At 51.0% G+C, this 12,669-nt stretch overlaps 1 protein-coding gene across 1 annotated transcript in view; it reads left to right on the forward strand.

Moving 5' to 3' along the window:
* OCRL (OCRL inositol polyphosphate-5-phosphatase) overlaps positions 1-12,468 on the forward strand; it is a 28,779-nt gene extending 16,311 nt beyond the window's left edge. Inside the window, exons 15-23 of the mRNA XM_083424440.1 lie at positions 925-1,060; positions 1,555-1,665; positions 2,212-2,377; positions 3,231-3,466; positions 6,675-6,818; positions 7,654-7,738; positions 8,833-8,960; positions 11,285-11,396; positions 11,480-12,468. Of these exons, the coding sequence (XP_083280566.1) occupies positions 925-1,060; positions 1,555-1,665; positions 2,212-2,377; positions 3,231-3,466; positions 6,675-6,818; positions 7,654-7,738; positions 8,833-8,960; positions 11,285-11,396; positions 11,480-11,604 (1,243 nt within the window). The 3' untranslated portion in view covers positions 11,605-12,468. The remainder of the gene's footprint in view (positions 1-924; positions 1,061-1,554; positions 1,666-2,211; positions 2,378-3,230; positions 3,467-6,674; positions 6,819-7,653; positions 7,739-8,832; positions 8,961-11,284; positions 11,397-11,479) is intronic.
* Positions 12,469-12,669: the final 201 nt, after the last annotated feature.

The raw sequence follows: 12,669 nt of genomic DNA on the forward strand, positions 1-12,669 counted from the left end.
TCCTGGTCGCCAAAGGCTGCTAGGCGAGTTGTTAAATGCAAGGCTGTGATACGTTGTCTTGCTCAACCCATCCCTGCTCAAAGTCTCTGGAAATGTTTTGGCTCCTTTTGGGGAGCCCACAAACAGGACCTGAGTGCAACAACACTCTCCCCTCCTCCAAGCCATGCTGCTGCTGGTGGAGTATGTTCTGTGGCCATTATGGCTAGTAGCCACTGAGCCTCATCATCCATGAATGTGCATATTATTGTGGTTATTGACAACTGTACGAAGCCACCTAGGCCTGCTAGTTTAATTTCTCTTGCTTGGTTATGGGGGAATCAAAAGGACAGACAGAACATGTAGTGATGAAGCCAGAAAATGGCAGGCTCCCTTTGGCAGCATTTCAGGTGCCAGAAAGGGGTATTTTTACATTTCCTGAAGCTTGGATCACTGAAGAGATAGCGTCTGAGCAAAAATAACGGGGACCATTGCTTTTTGGAGGGATCATAATTCAGCGGTGTGCCATATGCTTTGTATGCAGAGTCTCAAGTTGAAACTCTATGGCACATCCACCTGAAAAAGGATTGGGCCACAGAGAGCTGCTGCCAGCCAGAGTAGATTGATTGTGGAGTTGGAAGGGATCATGAGGATCATCTAGTCCAACCCCCTGCAATGCAGGAATCAAAACTGGGGTAGGTCAGAAATTCATTCTGACCTGGTAGAAGGCAGCTTTTGATTTCCTAACAACTCTCTCCATGAGGCAAAATACCTGCACACCTGCAAGGTCTGCCCCTTCTGAAGCTGGACTCCCAAGTCCCATCATCTCCAGCTGTTGACCATGGTCAAGATCACAGACCGTGTATGGAGCCAAAGTTTGACTGAGTGAGCCTTGTGTGTTGCCTCAGCCAGTCCAGTAGTCCCGATGTCTCTCCTGTCTCCTTGCAGTGGGAAGTGCCGTGTGCCAGCATGGTGTGACCGAATCCTCTGGAGAGGAGGCAGCGTGAATCAACTCAGCTACCGAAGCCACATGGAATTGAAAACGAGTGACCACAAGCCCGTCAGCTCCCTCTTCCTCATAGGGGTAACACCTGCCCTGGCCAGGGCTATCGTCTATTAAGGTTTTTTAGTTGCCTGCTAGGTGGCACCTCCTTAGATACGGGCAGGCCCTGACCACAGAGCTCCTCCTTGACAAATGCCTTCTGGTGCAAGGAGTGGGCAGGTCTTGGCTCTGTTAAATCCCTATGCTTCCATTCTCCACTGTTCTGAGTACACACTGCTCCTGCAGGCATGGCAGACCACATGGGCTGAACTGTACACCTTAACAGTTGGCTCCATTCATGCAGTGCAGCTTCTGTGGTACTTGGCTTGGAGCATTTGGCTTCAACCCATTGGGTCTGGAAGTTACAGCTGCTGCCATCCCTGGGGAAGTTCTCAGAGTTACTTGCCTCTTTCAGGGCTGGGAACAGGGTGGTGCATCAGGCATTTCTGCTCTTAACACATACCCCCCCCCCATTTTTTTGAGTCCACAGCCCCCAACAAGTGTGCTCTGTTTCCCCCCCACTCCCACCCTTATAGGTGAAGGTTGTGGATGACCGGCGGTACCGGAAAGTGTTTGAGGATATTGTTCGGTTGATGGACAGGATGGAGAACGAATTCCTGCCCTCGCTGGAGCTCAGCAGGAGGGAGGTAAAGACGAATAAGATCCTCTCTAACCCCTTAAAGAGGGTTTGCTGCAAAAAGACCAGGGGGAAAAGAAGCCTGCTTTATATCATGCCAGGCCCTTGGCCCATCTAGCTCAGTCTTGTTTACACTGTCAGGGAGCGGTTCCCCAGGATTTCCGGGGGATCTCTCCCAGCCCTAGCTGGGGATAGAACCTGGGACCTTTGCATGCAAGGCAGACGCCCTTCCACTGAGCTGCAGCCTCTTCCTGTTCCTCGCAGGGGTATCCAGTGTGCTGCCCTCCAGATGTTGGACTACAATTCCTATCATCCCCAGCCAACATGGCCTGTGGCGATGGGAAGTTGCTAAGTGCAGCAATATCTGGACAGCCCCAGGTGGACACTCTAGAGCAAATGTAGCCACTGTGAGGTGGCATTCGGACCTGTTGCATGTGCAGTCCCTTAAATGAGAACCCGGGGCCAAGGACAAACTTCTCCCTGGAGCACGTTTCCTTGCCGTCTGCTGAAGGCAAGCACTCTCTTTCCTCCCCCCCCCCCCCATTTTGCTATGCAGTTTTCGTTTGAGAATGTGAAGTTCCGGCAGCTGCAGAAGGAGAAGTTCCAGATCACAAACAACGGGCAGGTCACCCTCCATTTCTCCTTCATCCCCAAACTCAATGACAGCCAGTATTGTAAGCCATGGCTTCGCGCTGAGCCCTGCGAGGGATACTTGGAGCCCAGTGAGTCTCTCTCTGGAATCAGAGAATTGTAGAGTTGGAAAGGGACCCCAAGGGACATCCAGGGAAGGCCTTCGTTTCCTTTTCATCCCCCCTTTTCTCCTCCTCTTCCCAGCCCTCCTCCATCAAACCTTGGGAGTTTTGTAGAGCAGGGGAGGCTTAACATTTGTGGGCTACATTGCCCCATGCTCAAGCCTCCAAGGGCCAAAGCAGGTGAGCCCAAAGTGTGAAAGTGAGTGTGACCAGCTTTAAACACACACACACACGCACAAATGAATTGGAGCAAAGAAATGCTGGAGGGTCCCCAAAAACCTTTTGGCACCACAGGGAACTAGTGAGAGCAGTCCATCAGAATATTACTTTTTTTAAAAAAATGTGTATTTTTACATTGTGGAGGCGCTAAAATATCTTGGGGAACATATAGAACTAGCCAAACTTTTAAAAACTCGATGAAATGTAAACTAAAAAAGAAAGTTACATTGGGGGCACAAAAATCCTTTAGGAGACAAATAAATGCTTTCCCTTTTTATATTCTTTTGTTGGGATCACTTTCTCTTACCCCCCAGTACCCTGTCCCCATATTCTGTGCAGCTGCTGCTTTGGAGGAATAGAGAGGAAAGTGGGGTGGGAATGTAGTAGCCTCTGTTCCTAATTCTTGAAGTTAAGGTTTCCCACATAAACACCTGTGAGAACAGGATGCTGTACTAGATGGGCCATCGGCCTGATCCAGCAGGCTCATCTTGTGTCCTTCTGTTAAATTATTCACTATCTTAACATCTAATAAACAAACAAACAAACAAACAAACAGCCCTGGCTGTTCCAAAGATTGTATCTACCTGACCTCTTCCCATTTTAGATGAGACTCTGGACATTTCCCTGGATGTGTACGTCAGCAAGGACTCTGTGACGCTTCTCAATTCAGGGGAGGATAAGATTGAGGATATCCTTGTCCTTCACCTTGACCGGGGCAAGGACTATTTCCTCACCATCAGTGGGAGCTACCTGCCAAGCTGCTTCGGGACCTCCTTGGAAGCCTTGTGCCGGATGAGGCAGCCGATCCGCGAAGTCCCCGTCACTAAACTTATTGATCTGGTAGGGAAAGGGGTTGATTTACCTGGCAGGTTCATTTGCTGAATATCTAACCTTCCCACTCTGCTTGCCTGCTTGAAAAACAGCTGCTCTTCCGCTCAGAGATGTGTGTGGTGGGGGTCCTTCGCTTCATTCATGTAGCTGGTCACTCGCTTCCTGTGTGCTGTTCATGTTTGCTGTTGACTGAGTCATCCCAGGTTCTTGTCCTCCCACCTGCCCTTTCGCACGGCCACTAAACCATGTGCCATCTGCCCAGATACTGTTCAGCGAATGGGCTGTTTCTTTCTCTTCTTAGGGCCTGTGTCATTAACATACTTTGTTGTCTTTTTTCCACTTTTCTTTTGCTCATGCCTTCCTCCTCTGATCTCAGGGAGAAGACAGCTTCCTGGAAAAGGTAACAGTCGGTTTGATATCTCTCTCGATGTTCTTGTAGCGGGCTCAAATCAGGTACAGGCAACTCCCCATTTACACGGGGGTTGCGTTCTGAGGTACCGTGCGTTTAAATGAAATCATGTATATTGGGGATGGCATTGGAAAAGCCTGCAAACACCCTCTAAACCTCCTGAAACCCCTTTTAAAGGCCTTTTAAAAACCAGCAGCGCTTGCCAGACTCCCTGCAAAACTCCTCGCTCAAACTCCAACTCTCCACAGGCCTCAAAGGTCAGTGCAAAGGCTCCTGGGAGGAAGTCTAGATGCTGTTTCCATGCCATGCTGTTGCCGCTTTTGTGCTCTTGGGGGGGGGGGCATTTTTGCCCCTTCAAGTGCCACTTCCAGGTTTGCAGCAGAGTGCATGTGCCTCGAACACACGTAAATGGAGTTGCCTGTACTGGAAGGCGCTTGTCAACAATCAGCAGGTGCTCCATGCAGTGGCAAACCAGGCGCTACCCCACCCACCTCACTTTCCTCTCGGGCAACCCTCGCCTGCCTGCCTTCTTACTCAAATCCAGTCCAGGTGGTGGCTCTAGCTATCTGCTTCCTTCTCTTCCCTAGTCTCAGTGTGGCCCTTGTAGAACTCAGCAGAGGAGAACGGAGACGAAACCAGAATTTGCCATCACTGCTTGTAGCTGATTTTGCTCTGCTTGACTCTGGGTCCACTTGCGATGGGCAGCATGGGAGGCTGAAAGCCCAGTCTCATTATGCAGACATCAGCCCCCTCTGGCCCAAGAGCCAGTTTTCTCCTTGTCTCTGTGCTGAGCAACTGCTGCACAGGCTATGCCACTCTTGCTTACTCTTACCACCTGAGCACTGGCATTTGGGAAGCAGTAGTGGCTGCTTTGGGATGGCTCAGGGAAGTGTCACTCCTCTCAAAATCAGATATACTATTATCATAGCCAGTTTGGAGACAGTGGTGACTGCCAATTTGGACAGCTGTAGACATTTAGAATCATGGAGGATATGTTTATCAGTGGCTACCGGTGAGGGCTATTTATTGCCACTATTATCATAAACCACATGCTTTTGATTACCAGTTTCTGGGGAACATGGTGGACAGAGCGTTATTGTCCCCGTGTCCCTATGGACTTCCCAAGGGCATGTGGTTGGCCACTGTGGGAACAAAATGCTGATCTAACCCAGCAAAGCTCCTGTGTTCTTCAGCATGTATCTGCTACTCTTACACTAAGACTCTGATACAGTATGTGTCATTCCCCACACTAATACACTCTCTCTCTCTCTCTCTCTCTCTCTCTCTCTCGACGGGGGCGGAGAGTATTGGTGGGGAGGATGAATTGGGTCCTAATCAACAGCTTCCCTGGGGATGAGAGGAAGTGGAGTTGGGATCAAATTCTTCATCCTTGCCAACTCCTTTTAGGGATGGGCTGCTTGCCATTGCTGCGCTCCTAAAGCTCTCTTGCTCTCCTCTCTTTCTCTTGAACGTGGTAGCTTGAATTTTATTATTACGGTCACAGACCAGTTCCGGCTCACTTACAATATCAGGAAAATCATAAAACACAACAGGAATACATTGAATTGCAATTGGGTATAACAGAGACAATTCAGATATAGCAGCAGTTAAAAATATACATTAAATCTTGATCACTAAAATATTAACTAAAGTTGTCATTTAAAACCTTAATCATTTTGGTAGTACAGCTTGTTCCCTAAGTTTTATGGCAGTCGTACAGAATTTGGCCACCCCTAGCGTGATCTCTAGATCCTTGCGGTAGCTTGAGATAAAACTAACCACCCTGAACATCTCCGGAAAGGAAGGAGGCAGGAGGTATTTTTCAGCAGCTGCTGTGTCCTGCATTGCCCATAGAAAGTAGTGAGCTCAGGCTCCAGCTGTTGTTCAGTCTCCACCACTGCCTCTGCAACGTGCTCTAGATAAGGGGTGGTGAACATGTGACCCCATCGTCTCATTATGCTGGCTGGGGCTGCAGCCCATCAACCGATGAAGGCCCATCCATGTTCTGCTGCTGTTTTTGTTACTTATTTCCTGCCCTTCACCCTAAGGTCCCAGGAACAGGTTACAAAAATTAAAATAAAATGTTAGCCAAACCGCATGTCCGCAGCTGCATATTGACTAAGCTTCTGGGTGAACTGCACATCCGGAGTGGGAAGATTACTAGCTGCATATTAATAGGGGAAGGGGGAGCTTGGATTTGGGGTGCGAGAAATTCGTTTCTTGTTTTCCCACTTGAGATGCTTATTGTGGCTAGGGTCGGGTGATATGTCAATATATATATATTTTCAAATTGGCTTGAAGTCTATATAGTGATACTGGTTTCATAATTTCTGGCCTGGCAATATATTGCGAATCATGATGTGTGTGTGTGTGCTATGCAAAAAACACAATGTGGGGGGAAACTGTGAAGCCAGACAGTGCTTCTCTAGATTCCGGCAGCCCCTGTTAACTCTGCCGGCTCTGCTTTCCCCTGCCCTCCTGCAGGGGGCAGCAAATCACCAAGAGAGCAGGCGCCAGCAAAAATCACAATTCGGGGGAAATCATGAAGCCTGCAGGGGGCAGCAAATCACCAAGAGAGCAGGCGCCAGCAAAAATCACAAAACCGTGAAGCCAGCCAATGCCTCTATCCTTATTTCAGACATCCTGGTACATTGGTATATTGCAATGTTTAGCTAGTGATATGTTACAACGTTGAAAACCAGCTATCGCCCAGCCCTAGTTGTGGCCTCAGAGGGCAAGACTTGTCCACCCAGCTGGAGCAAGGAAAGAATGCATACAGGCACACATTCTGTCAGTCTCTCATGCCAGTCTCGCTTGTCATTGGACCTCCAGGAGAAGCAGTTTCTGGATATAGTACCCCAGGATGGTGATGACTCCACTGAGCGGCCTTTGCACATACCCAAGGAGATATGGCTCTTGGTGGACCACCTCTTCAAGAATGCCTGCCACCAGGTGAGCTGAGGGGGACTGTACCATAGAATCATAGAGTTGGAAGAGACCACAAGGGCCATCGAGTCCAACCCGCTGCGTTCCAGCCAGGGTGTTGGCTGGAACCAGTACCAGTTTTGGGGTGTGCAGGTCCCAAACATCACAATTTATTTACATCTTAGCTACCAACTCACTCTTACAAACTACTGCCGTGAGTGTAGTGGCACCTTGGTGGAGCGGCAGCGGGTGAGACATCCAGCATACAGTATTCCTTAGAGCAACTCAGAAAAACCCAAGTGTTCACAACCATTGTCTGTCTATCCCTAGTAAAGCAGCCCTCTGAGACTCGCCGCTAGAAGAAGCAGGAAATGATTTCACTCTCCCATTGCCCAAAATCATGAGAAGGGTAGTAGGAATGCTACTGTGGAAATCAGGCGGGATAAAATTCTCAGCCCTTGTGCAAGGTCTCTTGGTGATGGGCTTCTTGGTGATGGGAGAGCCAGTGTGGTCTAGTGGTTAAGAGCGGTAGTCTCGTAACCCCGGGAACCGGGTTCGCGTCTCTGCTCCTCCACATGCAGCTGCTGGGTGACCTTGGGCTAGTCTTTGAAGTCTCTCAGTCCCAATTACCTCACAGAGTGTTTGTTGTGGGAGAGGAAGGGAAAGGAGAATGTTTGTCCCTTTGAGACTCCTTCGGGTAGTGATAAAGCTGGATATCAAATCCAAACTCTTCCTCTTCTCTCCATTGTTGCATTCCTTGACTTCACATTGTGCACCTCAGGGCTGGATTGTTCTTCATGCTATCCAGGATGTACCCCATCCTTTCCTAACGCATGTGTGATACTCTACTTCTGTCTGGCAGGAGGACCTCTTCCAGACCCCTGGCATGCAGGACGAGCTGCAGGAGATAATTGAGTGCCTGGACACCAGCATTCCCGAAACGATCCGTATCCTTGTTTAGCTCTTGGCTGGAGTGGACCTCACTTTTATATACAGTGGTACCTCGGGTTAAGTACTTAATTCGTTCCTGGAGGTCCGTTCTTAACCTGAAATTGTTCTTAACCTGAAGCACCGCTTTAGCTAATGGGGCCTCCTGCTGCTGCCGCGCTGCTGGAGTACGATTTCTGTTCTCATCCTGAAGCAAAGTTCTTAACGTGAAGCACTCTTTCTGGGTTAGCAAAGTCTGTTACCTGAAGCGTCTGTAACCCAAGGTACCACTGTGGTGTGGTGTAGTGGTTAAGAGCGGTAGTCTCGTAACCTGGGGAACCGGGTTCGCGTCTCCGCTCCTCCACATGCAGCTGCTGGGTGATCTTGGGCCAGTCACACTTCTCTGAAGTCTCTCAGCCCCACTCACCTCACAGAGTGTTTGTTGTGGGGGAGGAAGGGAAAGGAGAATGTTAGCTGCTTTGAGACTCCTTAAAGGGAGTGAAAGGCGGGATATCAAATCCAAACTCTTCTTCTTCTTCTGTAAAAACAATCAAAATGGAATGCCCACAGTGAAGTCCAGTCATGCATCCAAACAGCTTAACAGCTTGAACCCCCATTTGAAAACATCAGCCTGGCTAGATAGAGCAGAGGTGGGGAATCTTGACAGGCCTGCAGGCCCCACGTCTAGCATCATACATGGTATCAGGTGTGGAGACAGGTAAAGACATGGCTGCAGAGGAGCTTCAAGGGGGCGTTCAATTGTTCTTTGGCAAGCAGGGTTTGTTGACCACACTTTTGAAGTTGACCACTATTATTTGCTGTTTGGATTGAAACCATGCCTGCAGATGGACATTTCCTCTGCAGATCAGCTTTGCAGGCAGCTTCGTCAAGAGGGGAGGTGTGGGGAAAATTACAGTGGGATGGCTTAGTTGGTAGAGCGTGGCACTCTTAATCTCAGGGCTGTGGGTTCAAGGTCCACCTTGCGCAAAAAGGGGGGGGCTCTCAAGGTGGGCCCAGATGTATAAGGACAAAACTACTTACTTTGGACCAAGCTAGGAAGGAGCCAGGGTGCAGGTAACAGGATAGAACCCTTTCCTTGACAGGCTGTCAATAGCTGGCAGTAACCACTCTGTGGCCGAAGCTCTGCTCATCTTCCTGGAGGCACTGCCAGAACCAGTCATTTGCTATGAACTGTATCAGCGCTGCCTTGAGTGCTCACATGACAGCCGCCTCTGTCGCCAGGTAGGCCCCAGAGCCCATCTCTTCCTGGCTGGTCTGCATTGTGTACAGAAGCATAGAATCAGAAGGGATTTCAAAGGTCATCTAGTCCAAATGCAGCAGCAAGTAACAGAGAATCCACTAAAACATCCCCAAAAGCCAGTAAACCGGCACACTGGCAGGAGGGTTAGTCTGGTCTGGGAAGCCTTGTTAACTGCAGAGGCTGCTGAATGTTGACAGTGGATGCTCTTGGATTAACATGGTAGCACAGGGGTTGATGTCTCCTTTGATAACCATCCCTCTCGGTTGTTGGGGGGGGGGCGGTGCGTGCACATGTTGCCTTTTTGCTTTCTGACAAGGAGTTGTAACAATAGCCCATCTGTTTCAGTGAACCTCGCTTGAATTTCCAACACAGGAAGCGGCCATATACCACTGGGCCATCTAGCTCAGTATTGTCTAAATTGATGATGATGATGATAATAATAATAATACTAATAATAATAATAATAATAATACCGTATTTTTCGCTCCATAGGACGCACTTTTTCCCCTCCAAAAATGAAGGGGAAATGTGTGTGCGTCCTATGGGGCGAATGCAGGCTTTCGCTGAAGCCTGGAGAGTGAGAGGGGTTGGTGCGCACCGACCCCTCTCGCTCTCCAGACTTCAGGAGAACCGCAGCGCCAGCCCCACAAGGTCGGGGGACAGCGGGGAGGTGGAACGCCGCCATCCCGCTGTCTCCCGATGTGGTTTGGAGGCTGACGGCGGGGAGACGCGTGCTTCTCCCCGCTGCCAGCCCCGTAAGCTCCGGGGACAGCGGGGAGGTGCAGCGCATCTTCCCGCTGTCCCCAGACCTGGTCTGAAGGCAGGCGGTGGGGAGAAGATCGCTTCTCCCCGCTGCCTGCCTCGCAAGCTCCGGGGACAGCTGGGAGGCGCAGCGCGTCTTCCCGCTCTCCCCGGACCTGCTCTGAAGGCAGGCGACGGGGAGAAGATCGCTTCTCCCCGCTGCCTGCCCCGCAAGCTCCGGGGACAGCTGGGAGGCGCAGCGCGTCTTCCCGCTGTCCCCGGACCTGTTCTGCATGCGGGCGACGGGGAGAAGATCGCTTCTCCCCGCTGCCTGCCCCGCAAGCTCCGGGGACAGCTGGGAGGCGCAGCGCGTCTTCCCGCTGTCCTCGGACCTGTTCTGCATGCGGGTGGCGGGGAGAAGATCACTTCTCCCCACTGCCTGCCCCGCAAGCTCCGGGGACAGCTGGGAGGCGCAGCGCGTCTTCCCGCTCTCCCCGGACCTGCTCTGAAGGCAGGCGGTGGGGAGAAGAGCGCTTCTCCCCGCTGCCTGCCCCGCAAGCTCCGGGGACAGCTGGGAGGCGCAGCGCGTCTTCCCGCTGTCCCCGGACCTGCTCTGAAGGCAGGCGGCGGGGAGAAGAGAGCTTCTCCCCGCTGCTGGCCCCACAAGCGCCTGGGGGGGAAATAATTTTTTTTCTTTATTTCCCCCCAAAAAAACTTGGTGCGTCCTATGGGCCGGTGCGTCCTATGGAGCGAAAAATACAGTAATTAATAAATTTTATTTATACCCCGTCCTCCCCAGCCAAGGCCAGGCTCAGGGCGGCCAACAATAATAAAAACGAGTTGAATGAATACAACTTAAAAACAAGATTAAAATACAACATTAAAACAATTAAAATGCAGCCTCTTCACAGGAGGAGAAAAGAAAAAGAAAGAGGGGGAGGGAATCAAATTGGCTCCAAGCCAAAGGCCAGGCAGAACAACTCTGTCTTACAGGCCCTGTGGAAAGAAATCAGATCCTGCAGGGCCCTGGTCTCATGAGGCAGAGCGTTCCACCAAGTCGGAGCCAGTGTTGAAAAGGCCCTGGCTCTGGTTGAGGCTAATCTAACTTCCTTAGGGCCCGGGACCTCTAGGCAGTGGCTCTAAGTAGTGGCTCTCAAGGATTTCAGACAAGGGATGTTCCCTACCCTTCCTGGAGATGCTGGGAGTGGAACCTGAGACTTTCTGCATGAAAAGCAGGTGGTTTACTGCAGAGCTACAGCCCTTCCTCCAAGATATCTCAGTTGGTAGAGCATGAGACTCTTAATCTCCGCATCATGCGTGCGACCCCCACATTAGGCATTGCTCGATTAGTTAACCCTCATGGTCCCTTCCGACTCTACAATTGTATTATTTCCCAAAGTTCCCAGCAGAGTTCTAGTCCGGTTACCATTTTAAAAAATCCTCTTTTTTTTAATGCCAGGTCTAAACCTGCAAACATAAAAAGTACACTGTGCTAGTGATCCATGCCCCTCCTCCACCCAAAGCTCTGCATGGAAGCTCCGAACTGACTTCCGCTGTCTTGCAGGTGATCTGCCAGTTGCCACGGTCGCACCGGAACGTCTTCCGCTACGTGATGGCCTTCCTGCGGGAGCTGCTGAAATACTCCGAGAGCAACAACGTCAGTGCCAATATGCTAGGTAAGGCCTGCCTGTCCTGGCTGGGAGCTGGTCTTCCTCCTGCTTCCGCCTCCTCTCACGCTAATGTTTTCGCTTCCCTGCAGCCACCCTCTTCGCCAGCCTCCTGCTACGGCCTCCGCCCAACGTTCTGTCGAAGCAGAGCCCACAGGAGCGCCAGCGTGCCATCGGCTTCCTCCTGGGCTTCCTGCTGGGGGCGGATGACTACTAAAGGTGCCAAGCGTTGGCTCCACGCCAGCAGCGAGGCAGCCTGGAGATGAAATGGGGAGGGAAGAGGCAAGGCCTAGCCTCTGTTCTCTGGTGCCACGGAAGTGAATCGATTTCCTGCCCTTCCCATTGTGCCATCTTGCCATGTGCCAGCTCCCTTCCGTGCGCTTCGCCCTTTCCACTTTTTCCTCTTGACTCCTGACACAGTTGAACACTTGGTTTCCCACATGGTTCCAGGGCATTGGCAGGTTAAGGGTGTTTTGGGAGGGACATTGTTGGAGGACAGTCATTCCACTGCCCATCCTACCACCACTGCTGCTCTCAGTCCCTGTGCAGTATTCCACTGCCTCCCCTTCTGCTGCAGCTGAGCATGTGATACTCTTGGTGGGTACAAGGCATAAGGATTCCTAGCCTGTCCTGGAGTTGCAGGGCATCTTTCTCTGTCCTCGTCCCCCCGGCGTTGATGCTGGTCAAGAAGGGGCAGGGCACCCACTGTGGCCCACATACTACTTAGCCTGCTCTGTGTCGTTCAGATATCTGTCCCCATTCTGCCAAGTAGAGTGTGTGACGCATATTCATAGTCCTACCAGTCGTCCCCGTCCCCCAGTTCTAGGGTGTTAATTCTTCATGAAACACTAAGCACTGCCTAAAGGGAGGAGTAGAGGGCGCAGGCTGGGCAGCAGGAGGGGAGCTGAGGCAGTGGGTACAGCTGGGTTGGGTTGGGCTCCCCACCCAACCCCAAGTTCTGCAACTTTGTCTTTTCGGTTTTCTGTCCTGGATACCTGTACTTCGTGCACACTCTCTCTTTTTTAAATTGTATAATTTATTGGAAAACTGTTGTTTCAAAATAAAATATCCATTGTGCAAAGATTGTTCTGGTGTTTGGAGGGGAGCTACACTTGCCTTTGCTGGTTTCTCCACTGCTCTGAAGCTCAGCCAGACCTTCCAAATGTAGCCTTCCTGGGCCCTTGCAGCACACATGAGAGAGAGGCTGTGGGAAGGGGGCGCTTTATGGGGCATCAGGACGTGCAGATACCATGGAATCGGATTTAGCTTGAGAACAACTTTT

This window comes from Podarcis tiliguerta (assembly GCF_965153285.1).
Source record: "Podarcis tiliguerta genome assembly, chromosome: Z".
Taxonomy (NCBI): Eukaryota; Metazoa; Chordata; class Lepidosauria; order Squamata; family Lacertidae; genus Podarcis; species Podarcis tiliguerta.